This window comes from Schistocerca cancellata, chromosome 3 (genome assembly GCF_023864275.1).
Source record: "Schistocerca cancellata isolate TAMUIC-IGC-003103 chromosome 3, iqSchCanc2.1, whole genome shotgun sequence".
Lineage (NCBI taxonomy): Eukaryota > Metazoa > Arthropoda > Insecta > Orthoptera > Acrididae > Schistocerca > Schistocerca cancellata.
This window is the reverse complement of record NC_064628.1, coordinates 158,521,246-158,546,140: the sequence shown is the minus strand read 5'-3', so window position 1 is coordinate 158,546,140 and position 24,895 is coordinate 158,521,246. Positions and strand designations below refer to the sequence as shown.

At 44.2% G+C, this 24,895-nt stretch overlaps 1 protein-coding gene across 3 annotated transcripts in view; it reads left to right on the top strand.

Moving 5' to 3' along the window:
* Positions 1-24,895, top strand: part of LOC126174778 (zinc transporter ZIP11) — a 422,454-nt gene that overhangs the window by 285,995 nt on the left and 111,564 nt on the right. For all 3 annotated transcript variants that reach the window (XM_049921123.1, XM_049921122.1, XM_049921124.1), the window contains one exon: positions 15,330-15,428. In XM_049921123.1, the coding sequence (XP_049777080.1) occupies positions 15,330-15,428 (99 nt within the window). The remainder of the gene's footprint in view (positions 1-15,329; positions 15,429-24,895) is intronic.

Below are 24,895 nucleotides of genomic sequence, written 5' to 3'. Positions count from 1 at the left end.
ACTCAGTGAATGCAACGAAAACATTCCACAGACCGTAATGCTCACTCCTTCGGCCGAACAGACCTGCCGTCTGTGAGTGGTTATTGCTCGTTGACGTAGAGCATAGATTATGGTCACATTAACGTCATTGGATCGTGTATCATTATTACTTATTTAATTAGCGATGGCAGTAAGACACAAACGACAATACGGTTAGTTAAAATTGAAATAATTATAGTTATGAACAAACATCTAACATATTTATATAGGCCATTGGTTCTGGAGTCGCCATCAGGAAATTTTCAGGTTTCCCTTCAAAAGCTGTCCGAGAGAATTATTCTGTGATGTGTTTTGTACTTTCGATTTCACCACATTCGCAGAAGGGCGCCGATTTCTTGCCCCACTTATGCAGGAAATAGGCACATCTATCATGTTGGGTCCGTATTCTGTTTAGAGTTGACCAGTTTTACGTGGTAACTCAAAACCCGGAGGCTTTTGGGTAATACATGAAATTCATTACTCTGCTTTGTGATCCATTGTTGACGTCAGGCTTTAGTCAAGCTGAAATTTTCAAAAAGGTTCAAATGTATGTGAAATCTTATGGGACTTACCTTCTAAGGTCATCAGTCCCTAAGCTTACACACTACTTAACCTAAATTATCCTAAGGACAAGCACGCACATCCATGCCCGAGGGAGGACTCGAACCTCCGCCGGGACCAGCCGCACAGTCCATGACTGCAGCGCCCCTGACCGCTCGGCTAATCCCGCGCGGCCTGAAATTTTCCTATGTAGCTGTAATTGCCGTTCCGATAGGTGGCTTTATGGATCGAAGACGGCTATGGGTGGCGTATTCAATGTCCTGATGTGCTGGTAGGTTTTTGTTGCTCAAGATCTTCTTATACTCACTCGTGAGTGCGGTTCATACGACGCAAGTTTGGCGGTGGTATATGGTTCCGGACTGGGAGCCATTCCGTAGGGGTAGGTTTGATGATTCCTTCGATCATTCTCACTGTGTTATTGAGTTAAGCCTAAATTGTTTGAGTGTGGGGACTATATAGCCCCACTGGCGTACAGTATTCAGCAATTGAGAAGACAAGGCTCAGAGCAGATGAGCGTAAGAGAGAGGCTGATGCTTCCCGCGTTGTTTCACAAGAGTTTTTGTATAATATTGTTCCTCGATTTTAATTTCTCTGCTAATTTTGTTGTGTGCTCTTTAAATGTGAGAGTTCTGTCGAGTGTCACACAAAGATATTTTGGTGTTTTATTGTGAGTAAGCCATGTGTTCTCAAACTATATTAGAAGCTTCCTTTTGGCAAGTTTGTTGGTCAGATGAAAACATGTAACCTCTGTTTTGCTGGCGTCTGGTTGGAGGCGCCGTTTTCGGCAGTACCTTCCTAACTTTTCCATGTCGGCTGTAAGGACCTCCTGATTCTTTAAATGAGCTACATCTTGTTGCTAGTGCCCAGTCATCAGCGTAGCCGTGCTTTTCAGATCTCGTCTCTGTCATGTCTGCGACATTTAGGCTGAATAGGAATGGTGCAAGTAACGATCCTTGTGGCTGGCCGTTCTTGAGTTTTCGTAGTGAGCTTACGTTGGACCTCATGATAACTTGAAATGTTCTTCATTCAGCATGTCATTTAGCAAACGAGCAATTGGTTTGCATAGGATCGCACGAAGTAATGTATAGATCATGCCTGCTCGCCAGGCAGTGTCACAGGCGGCTGATAAATCAATGAATGCATAAAGGTTTTAAGCTTTCTTTGAAATCCCGCTTCAATAAATATAAGTTGTAAGCGAGAGAAATTGTTCAGCACAGCCTGTATCATAATAAAACTCTTCATTGTGTGGCCGGTGGCTCGTTCGTTTTGTCCTGTACTGCGGAACAAAAGCTCCAGAGTCTGGCCTCTGGCCAGTCCTGTGGTTTTTGTCTATCGCGAATCACTTCTTTCATCTCTGCCAATGTCGAGTTGCACCGTGATTCGGATCCCTCTGCAACTAGCTAGGTTAGCCAGTTCAGACATCGGTGACAAAAAGTGCACGTCATCTCAAATAGGACGACGCGTAGTAAAGCACAGTGGCGTGCAAGCCGATCTTCTAATTGATCCGATCTTATGAGTTTTTATACCTCGCCATTCGTCACCCAGTCTACCCATCAGCCGCGCAGGGTAGCCGCGTGGTCTGGCGCCTTGTCACGGTTCGCGCGGCTGCCCCTGTCGGAGGTTCGAGTCCTCCCTCGGGTATGGTTTTCTGTGTTGTCCTTAGCGTAAGTTAGTTTAAGTTAGATTAAGTAGTGTGCAAGCTTAGGGCTGACGATCTCAGTAGTTTGGTCCCACATAACTTACCACAAATTTCCAAATTTTCCTGCCCATCTAATCTTGAACAGTCTTATATACCGTCCCCTTACTATATATTCTATTCTTTTGATGCCTGTTCTATTAACTGGCCACGTTTCACTTCCATATAATGCTGGGCTCCAAACAAACAGCTTGGGAAGAAGCTTCCTGACACTTAAATTTGTATTCGATATTAACATAATTCTCTTTTCTGGTAAAGCTTTATATTGTTACTCCAAAATTTATATTCACTTCACTCATGCCATTATTAGTTATTCTGCTACCCAAATAACAAAATATCATCTATTATTGTCAGAGTGTGCTTTCCGAATCAGACCCCTTGCTGCATTCCATTATCCCCCCTTTTTTTTACTGTTATTGATGTTCATCTTAGAACCTCTTTTCAGGATTTTTCCACTTCCTTCAGCCGATATGCCAAGTCTTTTGCTGCTTCTGAGAGAGTTGAAATATCAATACAAATCTTAAACTTTTGATATCTTCTTCGTAGACTTTGATGCCCTTTCCAAATTTCTGTTTTGTCTCTTTTACTGCTTGTTCTGTATACAAATTGAATATCATCTGGGGTATCCACAGTTTTGTGGAACTTATTAATGTTAACGTTCGCCTCAGGACTAATATCTTGATTTTTTAAAAAAAATTCAAACCACCGAAATGGCTTCTTCGTAAATTTGTAAATGTGCTTACCATTCCATTTTTTGAGTTTGAATTACGAAAACGCAAAAGTAATGTTTATAACAACTTGCATCTCAGTGCTATTATGTATCTAATTAAGGTCTTCTAATCAATCAGATATTCACCGCAGATAACAATCACTACTTCGCGTTGTGTGACTGAATTCATTGAGATAGTTGAGGGATTTCTTGGGAATTTTTAACACTTGTCGAAGAGAGCAGTCTCTTGCTTGGGGTATTCTGGGGTGCATGTCTTCCAAGCGAATCAGATCAATGAATGTTCAGTAGGGTTCATGGTGTACATTCAGCACTGTGTTGAAGTGACGCTCTCAGCTGTTTGCACGTCGTTCACCAGTTGAGCTCCATGATGACTATGAAATTATCTTCCACATAAAGGAAATAATCCTTAATGGCACCAGCGTCAAAACAAGTAGTAATGCGAAGGTTGCTTTCAAGTCCACAATATTTAGTATGACTTCTGCTACTGAAAAATGCTTTCCGCAATGAGAATTATATCATCCTGCCAATTGCATTTGGAGGTACCACAGTATAACAGAAATAGAGATCGACGTATCTCCATTCATGCACCATGTACCCGCCAAAGAAATTTCTAGTATTTACGTCTGCCGATGACAATTTTTGTGTACACTTTTAAGTCCTCTATGACGACATTGAGACATTTAGCGTACAAAGTGGGATAATTTCACATATCGCGTTCTCTTCGTTTGTGTGTTATCAGATTCGATACATTTGAAGACAATAGTGGACGCCTTTCAGTGTGGCATCTCCCTCAGTGTTTTTTGTCTACTGTTATCGTGAATTAACGGCCTGTGTATTCTTGGTGACCTGTACGAAGAATACTGCTATAGTTGTGGACCTCATACCGTTTGCAATGTTCGGTTCAGGCAGGTGGCAGCTGTTGGCGGTTCCGGCAGACTGTGCTGGCTGCCGGTGTTCGTGGAGCACTCCCTGATTTCCTCCAGATAATAAGTGTTCTTAGAACTCAATTGCGTAGTCGTGAGATTGCACACTTTGTCCCTATTCATTGGTATTTTCAAGATAATGGTGTCACTGATGGGAACCTATCCTAGCAGTAAAGTGTAATGCAACTTGTTTCAATAAATCACATAACTGAAACGTTACACAAAGTTTGCTACCATTGCAGTGAACGCTGACGATTCATGTACAGTGTGTTAACTGTAAGACGGCAGAGTTGTGAGGGGATTTCCACATTCCTTTCCCAACCGGTTGTTGCAGAAGTAAGTTAACGTGCTTGAACAGCAGTCGTCCTCCCAGGTGTTTTTGAACCAGACATAAACAAAACTGTTACTGAGTGAAAATGATTCTAGCCTTCCATAATTGCGCACTGTGACAAAAACAAAATTTCGTTGATATTAACACCATGTTTCATGCCCAATATGGAAAGTGAATGGTATTTATAGCACGTTGATGGTTCAAATGGCTCTGAGCACTCTGGGACTTAACATCGAAGGTCGTCAGGCCCCTAGAACTTAGAACTACTTATATGTAAGTAACCTAAGGACATCACACACATCCATGCCCGAGGCAGGATTCGAACCTGCGACCGTAGCGCTCGCGCGGTTCCACACTGAAGCGCCTAGAACCGCTCGGCCACACGGGCCGGCTATAGCACGTTGATGTAGAACTTGTTGAAAACCTGATAAGAGCTTCAGGATTAAAGACAATTTTTGCAAAATACGATTGTTCAGAGGGAAAGATAATGAAAGAGACTATCAGCCTTACAATCAAATACCGTGGACGTAAGAGTCCGCAGGAAAACAATGTTTAGAGTTTGGCACAAGGAAGTAGAAATAATGACAAAGGGCTGGTAGGGTCCTTCGGTTGCCAAGGTGTGAGCGCTCTGAGCCAGCCGCCAGTCTGAAATTGGATCTTGATCGCATAGTTATGTTGTGTCGTCACAGCCCAGCACAGTGGATGCCCGGCGAGGAGACCGAGAGCAGACAGAGTGGCGGCGCGGCGGCCGCCGCTGAGCGCGCGCCGTGGACCGGCGGGTGACTTTCTCCCGGAACTGTCTGGCGTCTGGCGCATTCGCAAATTTCGGGTGACCGGAGCAGGAGGAGGCCCCGCCCGTCTCCCTGTTACTAGCTTCGAGTACTGCAACGGTTCGAGGGGCGCAGGCTCGTGTCGCTATTGTTGGCATCACCTGAGGATCTATATTCGTGCATTTTCTGAGTGAGACGCCCAGAACTCTGACAGAAAATCACTATTACTCCTGTTTTCCACTTCCAGTTGTTCACACAGCAGGTGCACTGGCTCTATACAAATTAATTCCATTTTGTCTTAACACGAATGGTCATCTCTTGCGAAAATGTGCTTTTCACAACAACAAGAGCAAGTATCTTTAGTTCTCCTTGGCATTGCTGCTATAGCGAGCGACCACGTCTCTCGCGAAAGACGAAATATTAAAAGCTGATCAAAAAAGGTTGCGCTCCCTGCATACCTGTGTACGTACACTCCTGGAAATGGAAAAAAGAACACATTGACACCGGTGTGTCAGACCCACCATACTTGCTCCGGACACTGCGAGAGGGCTGTACAAGCAATGATCACACGCACGGCACAGCGGACACACCAGGAACCGCGGTGTTGGCCGTCGAATGGCGCTAGTTGCGCAGCATTTGTGCACCGCCGCCGTCAGTGTCAGCCAGTTTGTCGTGGCATACGGAGCTTCATCGCAGTCTTTAACACTGGTAGCACGCCGCGACAGCGTGGACGTGAACCGTATGTGCAGTTGACGGACTTTGAGCGAGGGCGTATAGTGGGCATGCGGGAGGCCGGGTGGACGTACCGCCGAATTGCTCAACACGTGGGGCGTGAGGTCTCCACAGTACATCGATGTTGTCGCCAGTGGTCGGCGGAAGGTGCACGTGCCCGTCGACCTGGGACCGGACCGCAGCGACGCACGGATGCACGCCAAGACCGTAGGATCCTACGCAGTGCCGTAGGGGACCGCACCGCCACTTCCCAGCAAATTAGGGACACTGTTGCTCCTGGGGTATCGGCGAGGACCATTCGCAACCGTCTCCATGAAGCTGGGCTACGGTCCCGCACACCGTTAGGCCGTCTTCCGCTCACGCCCCAACATCGTGCAGCCCGCCTCCAGTGGTGTCGCGACAGGCGTGAATGGAGGGACGAATGGAGACGTGTCGTCTTCAGCGATGAGAGTCGCTTCTGCCTTGGTGCCAATGATGGTCGTATGCGTGTTTGGCGCCGTGCAGGTGAGCGCCACAATCAGGACTGCATACGACCGAGGCACACAGCGCCAACACCCGGCATCATGGTGTGGGGAGCGATCTCCTACACTGGCCGTACACCACTGGTGATCGTCGAGGGGACACTGAATAGTGCACGGTACATCCAAACCGTCATCGAACCCATCGTTCTACCATTCCTAGACCGGCAAGGGAACTTGCTGTTCCAACAGGACAATGCACGTCCGCATGTATCCCGTGCCACCCAACGTGCTCTAGAAGGTGTAAGTCAACTACCCTGGCCAGCAAGATCTCCGGATCTGTCCCCCATTGAGCATGTTTGGGACTGGATGAAGCGTCGTCTCACGCGGTCTGCACGTCCAGCACGAACGCTGGTCCCACTGAGGCGCCAGGTGGAAATGGCATGGAAAACCGTTCCACAGGACTACATCCAGCATCTCTACGATCGTCTCCATGGGAGAATAGCAGCCTGCATTGCTGCGAAAGGTGGATATACACTGTACTAGTGCCGACATTGTGCATGCTCTGTTGCCTGTGTCTATGTGCCTGTGGTTCTGTCAGTGGGATCATGTGATGTATCTGACCCCAGGAATGTGTCAATAAAGTTTCCCCTTCCTGGGACAATGAATTCACGGTGTTCTTATTTCAATTTCCAGGAGTGTATATGGATTACTTTACTCAAAATAACAAGCAACGTAAATGCAGTTTGTTCGAAACTGAAAATCTTTTCTCATCTACGAAGGCAATATCTGCTGCTGGCTGACATTCAGTGCTTTGTTGCTATATCCCTTGCAGTATGACATGCTTCGATCCTCCTTGCCACGCCGTCGGGTTAGGACATTGCTGCTGAAACCTGTCCCATTCTTCGGCAGTGGCTTTTATGAGTTCATCCAGTGTGTTATGAAGGCCGCTGCGGTGAGGCACTGCAGTTTTCGACTGGTCCCAAGCATTGTCAGTTGGTGTCACTTGAGCGGATACAGCAGGTCATTTCAGTCTGCAGATTATTGCTTCCAGGAGGAAAGCGTTCAGATGATGGTCACATGATGGCCTCCAAAGATGAACGCATGTTGAATGTAGGACTGGATATTAGTTTTGGAGAGTCTTTTTGTAATATTACATAGTCCTCGATTTGTCCTCCGTAGCGGCGAAAAGATTTAAATACATTTTGTATTTGTTCGAGTCACAGAACAAATACAGTCCGAAATAATTACCATTGCAAACAAATGAAACAAAGAATTACCAAGCTGCAGTACTCTTAACCAAAATCTTGCAAGTTCAGTTCCTCCTGGCGTCGCAAGCAGATGTTGTTCTGCGCAAGACAGAGGGTGTAGTTGACAATCCAGTAAGTGCTCCGTGGTCAGTGGTTCTCTGCAGTCACAGTTGATAGTATTCACAGGGAAGTGCCATTTCTGGATCTTCCAACTCCAGAATGAAGACTGTTGAGCAAAGACGGTTGAGTAACCTCCACCTGATCCAATTCTATTCATGTCAAGATGGGAGGGATTTCGAAGTGAGAGGCGAGGCAGAGTTATTCTCAAGTCGAGATATCCACGATTATTTTCTTGTTGTACATGCCGTTGTTTGCAAGACTGAATTGGTCCAGAGGATACTTCTTCTGGACGTAGACCTTTGGGTCTGCTGGAACGTGCCCATGGTCCCTACATGATAAGTCTTACCTCCCTGTTAACCCGTGGGACTGCGTGACTGAGGTGTGCATCGGTTCCGAGCCGCCTCCCGTCTCCTCTGCGACTACCTCCTTTGGGTGCCACGGCGCTGGGGGGATAGAGAGGAGCTATATTGGTATTCATAATGAGCGCCTAGAAGTTAAATTGGTCCATGTGTGCAACGCTCTCAGTTGCCTCCGAAACGGCATCACAGTTCTGTTGCCTTCTCTCCGGGGTACCTAAGGGCCGTCATTTATAGGTAGCTGTCATCAGCTAGTGATGTCGGCCGCCGGCGATCACTCGCAGGGAGCGCTTCATTATTTTAGGTTCACCTACCGGCAAGCGACTTTTCGAGGCGCGTTTACACACTGAACAATGTATACAAACTGTGTTGTTCCGTTCGTGGGAATCCAACGCGCTTTACTGCCTGCACCGATAATGTAGGGTAACTTCACCAACTCCATTTTTAGCTGTACGACGAAATTTCTTGTCGTCCTGTAATAGTATACCGATTAAGAAAAACCTATGCAGGTCATGAAGGTCATACAGAACTGCTTTCAGCAGTTTACACGGTCCACCCACATTAGTATGACCAGCGCCTATGCACGACGTCAACGTACAATAACTACTCGCAGGTAGCAGGTGGTATCACTAGCAGTGAAGGGAATATAAAGCATGCCGTGGGACGCGGAAAATAGTGCAGTGTTTGTCGTAATGCGGAAACGGAGCGATTTATAGAACGTTCGAAAGAGCATGTTCATTTGTTTTCGGGCCAAGAGTGCAGCCCTTATCGCTGGACACTCAGTTCCTTGGCAGTATCATGCCTATTCATATACCATATATCACTTCTTAAACAGGGTGAGTACGTAAAACTTCCACCGCAAATATTGCGGTAATGGAAGGCGCTATTGATGTACGGTTTTCACAAAATGGACTGGTAGTCAGCGCGGTATCGGCTGTAGTCCAGTGAGCCGCGTTTTAAAATACGCGATTCATATTTCAGAGCAAACGCAGCCGCGTTTCCTACAGCCGCCACCGCGGCACGACGACGCTGCCACGAACGATTACGACGCTGCGAATGATATATAAGCATCCGGTCTCCGGAGCTTTAGTGGCGTGTGTGCTTAAGTTTGAATATTCATGCACTATGTCCATTTTGTGCGTCTGCAAATTGAATAACATTGAGAGACTTTAATAGTGATCAGACCTCGACATCTTCGGAATAGACATTGTATTGAAGAGTGACAGATTTATAAATATTTTGTATCCGTATATATTTCTACTTCCAAATCTTCTGTTAGAAACTGGCGCTGCAAATACAGCAACGAAGTTATGTATTATTTTAGCTATGTGATATTAGATGTGGAATAAATTAATATCTGAATTCTCCGTTCATGAACGGCCTCTGTTCCTCGCTCCTGTATCCACTAAAGAATCACACAGCGGGCAAAGGAAGTCGTAACAGTCAGAGGCTCGTACTGTGTGCCAGTAAACAGATTGTTATATTACTTAGAAGTGTATTTTGTGTGCAAACGTACACTTCTTGAAATGTAACAGTGCAGATTGACTTCAACAAACTAAAAGTACGGTAAATTAGAATATCAGTGGTGTTTGTTGCAGGATTCTAGTGCGAGTCGTTTACGAGATTCTGTATTTTGAAAAGTTCCCACGCCAACACTTGTACAATATCTGTGGTAGCGCACACTAAAGAACAAGTGTATACACTAGATATGTGGATTCCGACTAATAACGAGAGAACTGACCATTTGTTGTTGTGTTCAAAGTGACCACTGGGAGCAGCTATACACGCTTCCAGCCTGGTATGGAACGACTGCTACACACTTCCTAGCATTTCTGTGGAGACGCCCGAGTAGGCTGCTGTAGTACGTCATTGGATATAATGGGATGTAGTTGGCATGTCCTTCTAGACAGCATCTCTCAGTTTCCCCCACAGAAAATAGCCTACAGGTGTCAAATCGGGGGAACGCGCTGGCAAGGTACAAGTCCTCTGCGTCCAATCCAACGATTTGGAAACAATTCGTGAAGACATGCTGTAGTACTCCGTGCACTACGGCCTGGACAGACATCGTATTGGTACCACAGGTTCCTCCTGGTCTGAAGGGGAACCTCTTCTAGCATTCATGGAAAATGGTCTGTTAGGAGGCTGCGATACTTGTGCGGGTTAAGTGTTGCATCTATGAAAAATGGGCCAGTGAGCTGATGATTCAAAACCCCACACGACTCGTTTACACTCCACGTATGCTGACGTTCTACCTGACGACGCCAACGAGAATTGTCAACCGACCAGTAGTGCATGTTTCGCCCGGCGATTTACGTGGTCACGATTGGTGAATGTGGCTTCATCACGAAACAAGATACATGATAAGTCTGTAGTATCCTGTCTTAATTCCCATGTACAGAAGTTAACACGATTCTAATAATCGTTTCAATGCAGGCCTTGCTAGAGAGAGATGTGATAGGCTTGGGACTTACGTCGATGGAGAATCTTAGGACCCTTGCCAGACTCATGCCACTACCTCGTGCTCGGGAGCTAACGTTGGGATCAACTGCAACAGCTAGAAGAACATTAATTTCCCCCTCTTGTGTTGTCACTTGTTCCTTGTTGTTATATTGTCTAGGTGTTACACTACCACTTTCGCATAACTGTTAGAAGAGGTCGATAAATAATAGTCCAGAAGATCGACATGTATTGGGATATCCTTCCATATACCCCGTACAAGAACGAACTGCTTTCTTCGTACACTCTTCAAGCACTATAGGCATGAAGGCTTTTTCTGCATTGCTAAGTTCCATCGTCCACTCACGATCTACTGCTTGGACTGTCACACGCTAACTGACTAGCATGTAGCAATGCAGCACATACTAGCACACTGTAAGCAAATATGACAACATCATATCTAGCAATTTCGCAGGTTGAGTGGTGCAAACAAGTGTCGGCGTGTAAACTTCTCCAAATACCAGTATCTCGTAAATGACTCTCACTAGAATCCTGGAACAAACGCCACTGTCATTCTGATTTGCTCTTCTTGTAGTCTGTTGTTGTCAATAGTCATTGTTCCATTTAAAAAAGTATATTTTTGCACAAAAATACACTTTCAAAGTATTATTGCTATCTGTTCATTGGGTAACAATACGAGCCTCTGACTACCAATCTATTCTGTGAAAACCACACATAAATAGCACTTTCAGTTTCCGCAGTATGTGCGGTGCAAATTTAAGTGATTCACCCAGTATGCATAACCTGCCTGAGATTCATCCGTTATGGGGTAAACTTATAAACTGTTGGCATACCGCCATGATTGAAGTATACCGTGCATGGCAAAATCGCACTATTCAAAACCGACGCCGATGTAACTGTGGTGCACCGCGGGCCGTAGATGACAGGGGTGAGCGACGGCTGCGAAGATGTGCAGCTGTTGAGCAACAGACCCGACAGGTAAACCAGAGAGCTAGCAACAGTGTCTCCTCAGCGACCGTTGCTGCGTATGGGCCTCCTCAGCAGGTGCCTGGCTGACTGCTGTTCTTTAGCGACGAAGGCTGGAATTGGCACGCCAATACCGCAACTGGACGACCACTGTGTGGCGGAACGTGGCCATTGCAGATGAATCATGTTTTATGGTCCATCTGACAGACGGCCGTTGGAAGGACGCAGGCCGAAAGAAGCAGCGTTATGCTGTGACGAATGTTTTCATGGCACTTACTGGGTGATCTCGTCATTCTGGAAGGCACAGTGGATCAACACAAGTAGGCGTCTATCCTAGAAGACCATGTCCAACGCTGCATGCAGTTTTTGTTTTCCTCGGCACGATGATATCTACCAGCAGGACAATGCAACGTGTCACACAACACGCAGTGTAAGTGCTTGGTTCGAACACCATCAGGCTTAGTTTACAGTACTCCCCTGGCCAGCAAATTTCCTAGGTTTAAATACAATAGAGAGTCTATTGGACTACCTCGTCGGCCTCTTCACGCAATATATCCTCAACAGAGGAACCTAACGCAGCTAGCCGCGGAATTGTAGTCGGTATGGTTCCACATACCTTGTCGGTACCTTCCAGAACCTCATTGACTCTATGTCTGGACATCTCGCAGCGGCCCGCGCCGCAAAAGTAGGCTATCGTGGCTTTTGACAGGTGCTCACATTGACGTGACTGGACTTGTATAGTGTAGTAAATAGACGTGACTTTTTGCTTTTCGTTTTTCCTTTTTGTTCGTGTAAAGTAGCTTTATTTCATGCTGTACCAATCACTTTACTTAAGCTCAGCGAACCGTTTTGGAGGATATTTATAGGCTTTTCTTTCATGATGACGCTAGAGTTCCATGTTTCTCCCCGGAACAGTTAAAGCGAATATCAGTATGTTTCCTTCGTGTGTTTTGCCGCCTATCCACTTCTCCATTCTCGTACACTTCATCTAGAGATCAGTAAACATAGTTGTAGCGAGGTTCAACTTGTTCTCAGTCACTAATGGTTGAATCTCAGTCAGGTTATGTACGTAAGACGTGATGTATGATACACATATAGATACGGTTCTGGCCAAGGAAAGTGAATGTCAAGCTATGAGGGCTGCACTGTACCGTGTTGTGAGAGATTCGGAGCTATTCAGGTACTTATACCAAAGGAGATCGAATAAGTAGTACTAATTTTTCGTAGTCTGTATTATTGGCCACGCGAAGAAACGATGTAGTCATCCATAGGGCTCCCAAGTGTTTTCTAACTTTACCAACCACCCTTTTATTGACCGCTAAGGAGCAAGCTTTAGTTTATAGAGAGTTTTTGCATTGGAAGTCAATGTCTGACCGACCTAAGTCAAGCATTTATCCTAGCTGAGTTGCAAGCTTAATTTTGAAAACTCGGTTTATTTTTAATTTTTAGACTAGATTTCACCGTGTCAAATACAGTAAATAATACTACCCATTTTGGCCTAAGCCGTCATTAGATGCTGTTAAGCAACATGAGGAACAAAGTAATGAGACTGCAACAATACATATCGCTGTTTTTAAGGCCACAGAATGTAATTCTGGATGGTCCTGATAACATGTATCGTCAGTGTCACTGTATTCATAGGTACCATGAACAGGTGTAAAAGATATGCTGAGAACATCCTATATTTGCGTGGACACCAGTTATCGCCGGTGGAAAGCGCTACTGACCAGGTGAAAAAGTCGAATATTACAAATTCGTCAATTTATAATAATTACACAAAGATCTCCCGAGGAGATCACGAATGTAAAATTAGAGAGATTAGAGCGCGCACAGAGGCTTTCAGACAGTCGTTCTTCCCGCGAACCATACGCGACTGGAACAGGAAAGGGAGATAATGACAGTGGCACGTAAAGTGCCCTCCGCCACACACCGTTGGGTGGCTTGCGGAGTATAAATGTAGATGTAGAATGTAGATGTAGACATCCGTTTTTATCATGGTAGCCCATTTAGCAGATAATAAAGCTAATACTGTTCCATGATCTCTGCAGACTGTTCCCCTGTGGCGCTACTTGAGATTGAAAGCTTGCGAAGTTATCGGTGGCCAGTGCCCGAGACACTGTGTCCCAACCGTTGTAATATTTGTGGGCCGACACTTGTACGACGTACATTACCGCTAACGGTTTGGACAAGAAGAGAATAGAAGCTTTCGAAATGTGGTGCTAAGAAGAATGTTGAAGATTAGATAGGTAGATCACATAACTAATGAGGAAGTATTGAATAGGATTGGGGAGAAGAGAAGTTTGTGGCACAACTTGACCAGAAGAAGGGATCGGTTGGTAGGACATGTTCTGAGGCATCAAGGGATCACGAATTTAGTATTGGAGGGCAGCGTGGAGGGTAAAAATCGTAGGGGGAGACCAAGAGATGAATACACTAAGCAGATTCAGAAGGATGTAGGTTGCAGTAGGTACTGGGAGATGAAGAAGCTTGCACAGGATAGAGTAGCATGGAGAGCTGCATCAAACCAGTCTCAGGACTGAAGACCACAACAACAACAACGACGGTGCCTCGTGCCCACATAAAAATAGGACGCTGTCAGCCTGTCGTTAGCACATGTTCGACATACCTGTGTGCACAGTGACAATGACGTAATCGCATGAGCGGTTTTTTTCGTTTTGTTAAACATAATTTAATGATGGTTTATGCGAAATTCGGTAATAATGTAAACTATATGTCGCATGGTGGTGTCAATACTATTCTATTTCTTTGTTTTCCATGGCTTATTCCGTATCTCCATAGGAGTCAGTTTGTTAATCTGGTTTTGGCGATTTTCGCGGTAGAGGGTGCCGGATGCCAATCCAGCGCCAATTCCCCCCCCCCTCTCCCACTTCAGCGGCCCCCACGCCCCGCCCCCCACATTCCACTCGGGTTGGTATTTGTGTACCCCACGTATCTACGTCTACTGTTATCCTATGTGTAAGTGTAAGAAAGTTTTCGAAATGTTTGCAAATTGTGTAACTGAGGCGTCCCGTAGGCACCATCCCGTTATTCACATAGTTGGATGTGGAAAACCACATCCGGTCTGGCCAACACTATGGCGTCGTCGTTAACCCCAGGGCGGGTTCGATAGGAAGCCGGCGCGTCTCCCCGAATTCCGGAAAATGCTCGCGGCCATCCGTCGAATCACAATCTTTACAAAAAGTAACAAAGCAGTATTGAACATCGACTTAATACGTATCGTCAGCTGATAAACAATGTTTAGTTTACCAAAAGCATTGCATCCCATTTTCACTCTATTTCTTTTGCTTTCCATTCAGTTGTCTTGATTTGCCCAAAACATAACACTCATTAACATTTATTGATTTCATCGTTCATTAATAATATTTTCTTCTCAATTAGTTGATTATAAATTACCTTAGTATTCTTGTAACTGAATTTAAGCCGTTCTGTTTTCTGTTGGAGTCCATCTGCACTAAATGCAGAAGGTATAAATATATTACTAAAATGAACTGGAAAGTTGTCTATGTTTCTCGCCTTATTATTTCCCTTAAATGCATTTCTAATTTAATGTGTAAAAAGCTTCCAAAATAAAAGTTATAATACCCCAGATGGCAGTTGATACATGTCTTGATTACTAGTTAGAGCATAGTTATAAAGTCAGGATATGTATCAGCTGTGATCTGCGCAATAAATTTTCCATTTTGGAAGCTCTTTTTACATAGAGAACGCTATCCTTCTGACAAAGTCAGGTATTTACAGCATTTCTAATTGTTCACCTCGATTGAGTGTATCAACTGCTCGGCAATAGTTAATACATTACGTTTCATCGACCCTGTCTCATGCACTGCATTTGAATGGGGTGTAAGTTAGACAAAAGCAAAATCCTTATAGAAGAAGAGGTAAAATTGAAGAATGAACTGCCAAGCATCCATTAATACTGAATGTTACCTTCTGTGTGCAGGAACCTCGCCATCGGCATCGCCATTCAGAACTTCCCAGAGGGCTTGGCTGTTAGTCTTCCCCTCAGGGCCACTGGCTTCTCGACTCTGCGTAGTTTCTGGTAAGTCAAATATCACTTCGTACTGATTTGTCCAAGGAATATAGTGATGTGCTAGCCCCTGCTTTTTGAAACAGTACAAAAAGTAGGGTGTGAGACCTCGGTTGCGCCAAATAGAAATCGTTTAGCTGTCCATTTACCATGTGGAAATTAGAATACGCTGGATGAGTCGCCAATGACGCTACACAAGGGCCGTGTTTCCCTATCTTAACTGAGGGTCCAAGAAGAAGGTGCTCGATGTGTTCAGTAAAATCTGACGTGGAGGAAACTGTCCCAGCATTTTACGAGGAAAGATTCTGCATCTCAAAATAATTATTTAACTGCTGCTTTAACGAACTACATGGAACGAATGGTGAACAGTTTTTCGGTGTGGATTCCTATAAATGAGATACTCACTAGCACCTTCCAATGGGGATTAAGGATGTCCCGTTTAACTCTTGATGACCTCATCCAACCGGAGGCAGCGATACAGAAGTCCACCCAAGGACGCAGTGCCTCGCAGTGTCGTATTTAACGCTTACGTTAGTAAGCGAATGGTAGCACTCTGAGATAAACTGAAACAGCTTTACACTGCAATTATCGCGGGTGGTACCCAGCATTCTTAAAGATCTTTAACTTAAAGATCTTAAACTTCGTGTAGATAGCGAGTTTATAAATGATATGACTTGTTTCAATTGTGCTAGCAATCAGTTTCAGATCTAAAACAAACAGAAGAGGACACAGAAAAAGTATTGTACATAAAAAGTTCTATCTGCTTACAACACGCACAATATAAAAAGAAAAAAGTGGCAGTGAACACATCATAAAATATCGTCACAGAATATAACACGTCAGTAAAACTTTGGTGTTCTCTGTGATAGACAAATGTACGTCTGTTATGGGGTAACAATGTATGCACAATTACGTTATTAAATTTATAATATTAAAACAAAGCTAAACAAAATATTCTGGAAAATCAATATTGGCAGATTAACTTAGGTTAGGAGAGGATTCAGCAACTGAATAATGCACATAAGCCAGAGAGGGGACGTTGCGCCACCGATGAGTTCATGGCAGCCACCAGAGGTCGCTTCCTTCTGGGGCTCTCTGTCTTGCTAATATCAGTCGCCTACGTACGTTGGACTAGTGCAGAAGAGACCACACGGAAACAGTCTCGCTGTTTTCCCGTCTTCACACGAAGCACCAAACGTCAGAATCACACTTGTTTAAGCATATCGATGTTTCACTTTTTACCACTCAACATCAAACAATCAGAGCAGCGTGAAAAATGTTAAAATACTCATTCTGGTTATACTCACACTGTTCAATTAAAGCACCTACTAAAGATTTCAGTTTCCTGTAGTACATCGAGCAATCTTCCTGTAGGTGCTGTATGTAGAACTTTCATGTATTGTTCTGTCTTTGTTCCATAGTGTTTATTTAAAAAAAATGGTTCAAATGGCTCTGAGCCCTATGGGACTTAACATCTGTGGTCATCAGTCACTTAGAACTACTTAAACCTAACTAACCTAAGGACATCACACACATCCATGCCCGAGGCAGGGTTCGAACCTGCGACCGTAGCGGTCACGCGGTTCCAGACTGTAGCGCCTAGAACCGCACGGCCACACGGCCGGCTCTATAATGATACAATTTTGTTAGTTATAGATAGGTACAGAAACCTGGCTGAAGCCAGAGATAAATTCTGCCGAAATTTTTACAAAGGTACAGACGGTGTTTAGAAAGGATAGATCCCATGCAACCGGTGGTGGAGTGTTCGTCGCTGTTAGTAGTAGTTTATCCTGTAGTGAAGTAGAAGTGGATAGTTCCTGTGAATTATTATGGGTGGAGGTTACACTCAACAACCGAGCTAGGTTAATAATTGGCTCCTTTTACCGACCTCCCGACTCAGTAGCATTAGTGGCAGAACAACTGAGAGAAAATTTGGAATACATTTCACATAAATTTTCTCAGCATGTTATAGTCTTAGGTGGAGATTTCAATTTACCAGATATAGACTGGGACACTCAGATGTTTAGGACGGGTGGTAGGGACAGAGCATCGAGTGACATTATACTGAGTGCACTATCCGAAAATTACCTCGAGCAATTAAACAGAGAACCGACTCGTGGAGATAACATCTTGGACCTACTGATAACAAACAGACCCGAACTTTTCGACTCTGTATGTGCAGAACAGGGAAGCAGTGATCATAAGGCCGTTGCAGCATCCCTGAATATGGAAGTTAATAGGAATATAAAAAAACGGAGGAAGGTTTATCTGTTTAGCAAGAGTAATAGAAGGCAGATTTCAGACTACCTAACAGATCAGAACGAAAATTTCTGTTCCGACACTGACAATGTTGAGTGTTTATGGAAAAAGTTCAAGGCAATCGTAAAATGCGTTTTAGACAGGTACGTGCCGAGTAAAACTGTGAGGGACGGGAAAAACCCACCGTGGAACAACAACAAAGTTAGGTTCAAATGGCTCTGAGCACTATGGGACTCAACTGCTGAGGTCATTAGTCCCCTAGAACTTAGAACGAGTTAAACCTAACTAACCTAAGGACATCACACACATCCATGCCCGAGGCAGGATTCGAACCTGCGACCGTAGCGGTCTCGCGGTTCCAGACTGCAGCGCCAGAACCGCGCGGCCACTTTGGCCGGCCCAACAAAGTTAGGAAACTACTAAGAAAGCAAAGAGAGCTTCACTCCAAGTTTAAACGCAGCCAAAACCTCTCAGACAAACAGAAGCTAAACGATGTCAAAGTTAGCGTAAGGAGGGCTATGCGTGAAGCGGTCAATGAATTCGAAAGTAAAATTCTATGTACCGACTTGATAGAAAATCCTAGGAAGTTCTGGTCTTACGTTAAATCAGTAAATGGCTCGAAACAGCATATCCAGACACTCCGGGATGATGAAGGCATTGAAACAGAGGATGACACGCGTAAAGCTGAAATACTAAACACCTTTTTCCAAAGCTGTTTCACAGAGGAAGACCGCACTGCAGTTCCTTCTCTAAATCCTCGCACAAACGAAAAAATGGCTGACATCGAAATAAGTGTCCAAGGAATAGAAAAGCAACTGGAATCACTCAACAGAGGAAAGTCCACTGGACCTGACGGGATACTAATTCGATTCTACACAGAGTACGCGAAAGAACTTGCCCCCCTTCTAACAGCCGTGTACCTCAAGTCTCTAGAGGAACGGAAGGTTCCAAATCATTGGAAAAGAGCACAGGTAGTCCCAGTCTTCAAAAAGGGTCGTCGATCAGATGCGCAAAACTATAGACCTATATCTCTGACGTCGATCTGTTGTAGAATTTTAGAACATGTTTTTTGCTCGAGTGTCATGTCGTTTTTGGAAACCCACAATCTACTATGTAGGAATCAACATGGATTCCGGAAACAGCGATCGTGTGTGACCCAACTCGCTTTATTTGTTCATGAGACCCAGAAAATATTAGATACAGGCTCCCAGGTAGATGCTATTTTTCTTGACTTCCGGAAGGCGTTCGATACAGTTCCACACTGTCGCCTGATAAACAAAGTAAGAGCCTACGGAATATCAGACCAGCTGTGTGGCTGGATAGAAGAGTTTTCAGCAAACAGAACAGAGCATGTTGTTCTCAATGAAGAGACGTCTACAGACGTTAAAGTAACCTCTGGCATGCCACAAGGGAGTGTTATGGGACCATTGCTTTTCACAATATATATAAATGACCTAGTAGATAGTGTCGGAAGTTCCATGCGGCTTTTCGCGGATGATGCTGTAGTATACAGAGAAGTTGCAGCATTAGAAAATTGTAGCGAAATGCAGGAAGATCTGCAGCGGATAGGCACTTGGTGCAGGGAGTGGCAACTGACCCTTAACATAGACAAATGTAATGTATTGCGAATACATAGAAAGAAGGATCCTTTATTGTATGATTATATGATAGCGGAACAAACACTGGTAGCAGTTACTTCTGTAAAATATCTGGGAGTATGCGTGCGGAACGATTTGAAGTGGAATGATCATATAAAGTTAATTGTTGGTAAGGCGGTACCAGGTTGAGATTCATTGGGAGAGTCCTTAGAAAATGTAGTCCATCAACAAAGGAGGTGGCTTACAAAACACTCGTTTGACATATACTTGAGTATTGCTCATCAGTGTGGGATCCGTACCAGATCGGGTTGACGGAGGAGATAGAGAAGATCCAAAGGAGAGCGGCGCGTTTCGTCACAGAATTATTTGGTAACCGTGATAGCGTTACGGAGATGTTTAACAAACTCAAGTGGCAGACTCTGCAAGAGAGGCGCTCTGCATCGCGATGTAGCTTGCTCGCCAGGTTTCGAGAGGGTGCGTTTCTGGATGAGGTATCGAATATATTGCTTCCCCCTACTTATACCTCCCGAGGAGATCACGAATGTAAAATTAGAGAGATTATAGCGCGCACGGGGGCTTTCAGACAGTCGTTCTTCCCGCGAACCATACGCGACTGGAACAGGAAAGGGAGGTAATGACAGTGGCACGTAAAGTGCCCTCGGCCACACACCGTTGGGTGGCTTGCGGAGTATAAATGTAGATGTAGATGTAGAAACAGTTCACTTCGCGATTTTTTTAAAAATGTAATTACTTACGATTTGCTGATCTGCGCTTCCTCACATCTGGTCTGGAGGTCGCACTACCACTTTTATCACTGTTCTATATTCACATCTTTGTGTTTTCGCCATCCACACACTGTTCACCATGTTTCTCACTCGTTTTTGTGGTGGACTATAGTTCTTCTGTCACTCGATACAACTATTTCGTCGTACACTTCTTTTCACAGCGTAATTAATGCGACTCCATTACGTGTTTCATCGTCTTTGGTATGTTTACGTATTTGTTGCTAGCCTTACGAAGTATATGTTCGTTACTAACTTCTATTTATAAAGTTTATACCGTGTGTGTGCGTACGTGTGAGGGGGGGGGGGAAATAGGGCCGAATTTTTTTTTTTTGTGGTTGGGGTGGGGGGGTTGTATTAGCTGTTAGCGAGTGGCTGAAAACTTTGGTGACAGCTGTTTTGACTTTGCGTTTCAGTATTCTGGTGAGGGGTCATGGATGAGTGAGTGTAAAGATGTTGGGTTCTATTATTATTACATTGGACAGTATTATTTTATTTATCCATTCTGCGAACGTTATTCTATTATTTTATATATAAGTGTAAATAATGAATTGTTTGGCATGTGTACTTGGTCATTCAACAGGATTTTCCCCTCTGCTTTGGGTTTATGTATGAGGTAATTTTCTTGAATGGTCAGAAGGTGCTTTTTATTGTTGATTCTAGTTATTCTCATGTCATCTTCTCCAGTGGTTGGTTTGTGGTCATTTTCTCTTAGGTGTTCTGCAAATGTGGAGTGGTTTGTCCCATATTTCCGTTCTCTCATGTGTTCCTTATATCTGACATCAAATGTTCTCCCTGTTTGCCCTACGTATGTGCCTTCACAAGTGTTACACTGTAACTGGTATATACCAGCTTTCTGGTATATGTCTCTTTTTTTGTCAGTTTTGGGGTGTATTTTTGTATGAATTGTCTGTTGTGTATGCTATGTTTATTCCCTGTCTTTTACAAATGTTGGTAATTTTATGGGAGAGTTTGTGTTTGTATGTCATTGTGTAGCATCTTGTGTTTTCTTTCATCTTTTTCTGACTATCCCGTGTAGTTGTAATGGGACTGCGTGTTTGTGTTTGGTTCTGTTGTGTTGTTATCTGTCGTTTGGAGCTTTCTGCTTTTATTTTACTTTTAATTTTGTTGTTTAGCTTTGTGACTGTGTCATTATTATAACCATTATTTTGTGCTATCTGCATTATTATGTCCAGTTCTCTTTGATAGCTTTCTTTGCTGAGTGGTACTGTGTTGAGTCTATGGAGCATGTGTCGAAGTGCTGCTTCCTTTTGTGCGTGTGGGTGGTTCGAGGTTTGGGGAATGATAATGTCCGTTGCTGTGGGTTTACGGTAAATTTCAAACATATGCTTAATGTCTTCTTTTTTGATTGTTATATCCAGAAAGTTAATTTGGTTGTTCTGTTCTCTTTCAATTGTGAATTTTATATTTTTATGTACCCTGTTGATGTCAGTATGCAGTTTTTCAATTTTTGTTTGTGGTTCATCTATTAAGCAAAGGATGTCATCCATATACCTCAACCAGTATAATATATTGTATTCTTTTGCTACTATTTTCGTGAAAATGATCTGTTCAATGTGGTTTACAAAAATATTTGCTAAGGCTCCTGAAACAGCTAATACAACCGCCACCCCCACCCAAAAAAAATAATTTCGGCTCTATCCCCCCCCCTCTTTCTCACTCATACGCACACATACGGTATAAAAATCATAAACAGAAGTTAGTAACGAACATATACTTCGTTAGGTTGGCAACAAATAGGTAAACATACCAAAGACGATGAAACACGTAATGGAGTCGCAATAATTACCCTGTGAAAAGCAGTGTACGACGATATAGTTGAATCGAGTGACAGAAGAACGATAGTCCACCACAAAAAAGAGTGAGAAACATGGTGAACAGTATGTGGATGGCGAAAACACAAAGATTTGAATATAAAACAGTGATAAAAGTGGTAGTGCGACCTCCAGACCAGATGTGAGGAAACGCATATCAGCAAATCGTAAGTAATTACATTTTTACAAAAAATGATAATCTATAACTAACAAAACTGTATCATTATGGATCCCACTGATGATGCCTTAGAACAGGAGAAGGCGAAACGCGTATGGGATAAATAAAATAACTAGCAGCAGGAAAAGGCAGTTTCATTTGCAAAACAAGTGAAATTATTATTAGTTGTGCGACAGGATTCGTGATTTCCTGTCAGAAAAGCCACAGTTCGTAGTAATTGCCCGAAAACCTTCGAGTAAAACAGAAATAACATCTGGTGTTCCACAAGAAAGTGTTATAGACACTCTGCTATTTCAGCGACATAGGAGACGATCTGAACAGCCCTCTTAGATTTTTTGCAGATGATGTCATTTACCGTCTTGCAAAGTCACCAGATTATCAAAACCTATGATTTAGTCAAGATCGTGTGAAAAGTGGCAGGTGACTCTCAATAATGAAAGGAGGAAAGGTGTGAACTCATCTACATAAGTACTAAAAGGATTCCGCTAAATTTCGGTTACACGATAAATCACACAATCTAAAGACTGTGAATTCAACTAAATACTTAGGGACTGCAATTACGTATAACTTAAATAATCACGTACATAATGTTGTGGGGAAAGCGAACCAAACACTGAGACTTATTGGCAGAACAGTTAGAAAATGCAACATGCCTACTAAAGAGACTGCTTACATTACGCCTGTCCGTCGTGTTCTGAAGTATTGCTGTCAGGTGTTGAATTCGCGTCAGTAGGATTCACAGGAAACATGGAAAAATTTCAAAGAAGATCAACTTCTTTTGAATAACAGTGAAATAAGGGAGAGAGTGCGACTGATATGATACGCGAGTTGAGGTGGCAGTAATTGAAACAAAGGCAATTTTCGTTGCGGCAGCATCTTTTCACGAAATTTCAGTCACCAACTTTCTCCTCCAATTGCCATAATATTTTGTTGGCACCTGCGTAGATACTATGAACATTATCATAAAATAAGAGAAATCAGAGCTCGCGCGGAAGGTTTAAGTGTTCGTTTTTGCAACGCGCTGTTCGAAAGTGGAACGGTAGAGAAATAGCTTGAAGGCGGAATGAAATTTTCATTCAGCAGTGGTGTGTACGCTGATACGAAACTTCCTGTCAGATTAAAACTGTGTGCGGGACCGAGATTCGAACTCGGGACCTTTGCCTTACGCGGGCAAGTGCTCTACCAGCTGAGCTACCTAAGCACGAGTCACGACCCGTCCTCACAGCTTTAATTCTGCCAGTATCTCGTCTCCTATCTTCCAAACTTCACAGAAGCTCTGCTGCGAAGGCAATGGTCCCAAGTTCGAGTCTCGGTCCGGCACACAGTTTTAATCTGCCAGGAAGTTTTAGCTTGAAGGCGTTTCGACGAACCCTCTTGCAGGTAGTTTATTGTGAATTGCAGAGTGATCGTGTAGATGTAGAAACAAAAATGAAGGAGATGTTTCCCGACGTCAGCTCTACCGTTTTTTTCGCATATTACCAGTGGTGTTGAAGGTGCTACGGTAAGAAAAGTATTGACTTTGACTTGTGCGCGGCTGGACGTAGCGGGCAGGAGAGCGATGTACTCGTAGTGAGTTGGCGTACACCGCAACGCAGCCCGCGCAGCCAGGAAGGAAACAGCGGGGCTCCACTTCCGGTGCAGTGTCGCCCTCCCCTCGGTCCCCACACGCCCCTCTCCCACCAGCGGACACATCCTGCCCTGCCGTAGCGCACGTACCCTTACAATGCGCTTGCACCTACCTCATACGGAAGGATGCGCTGGGTGGTAGGCAAAAAAACTCTCACAGAGGTGCGTCACTTGGAGTCTTCCTTTAAGGGCGTTACCAGCCTAGCCATCACAGATCTGCTCCAGGCTCTATACCAAGACTGATTCAGTCCGAATGATAGATGTACCGTATGGTAATTTCTTGTCAGAGGTTCTTGCTTTTTGCTCCATCTACCATCGTTATCACCGTGAAGCGTTATTTCTGGTGACAACTGCTTTAGAGTAGCAACCGTGCATCGAAGGCTTGGTTCTTGAAGCACTTGGGGATATATAAGGGGCGATCAAAAGGTTTTCGTTTGAGGGCCTTGCCGCAGCGTATAAGCAACTTATCCTGCCTCCGAAGGGTGTATATAAGCTCTGACATGTAGGCAAGGACTAGATCGGCATTCGTGTCTTTCTGACATGCATGCTGTAAATGCGGAAACGCGAACTATGGTGACGTTATTACCAAACACTTCCAAACAGGACTAACGTGTTGTTTTTCTTTTCTTGGCTGCCGAAGAACAAACGCCGGTGAACATCCGTCGGACATTGATGAATGTGTACGGCACAGCATGACTGTCGAAAACCACCGTTGTCGGTTGCTGTGGTAAGTACCGTGGAAGTCAGTCTGGCAGGCCAGCCTCGTGCATTACGGACCACTCAAGTGGGAGAACTCGAGCATCCGCTCTATAGTCCTGATCTCAACCCATACGATCATCACATCTTCGGTCTCTTGAAAAAGGCCAGGAAGGTTCGACAATTCCTGTCAGACGAGGATATGCAGTAGGCAGTTACGGATTTCTCCACGTAGCAGGATACGGTATCTTACCTAACTCGTATCTCCAACCTGGTACGTCAAATACTCACGACGATATTGCCTGATTGGCATACCTACTCTGGACTGTACAGTCTTCGAACGGAAACTATTTGATCGACCTTTACATTATTGCTCGCACTGTAGTAGACCGACTCTTCTTTGGGACAGGCTCCTTTAGTGCTCTTTTCCGATAACTGGTGCTTTCAACTGATTGTGTTTTGTAATTATTTGTGAAAATACTCACGAGCCTTACATACTGTTCAA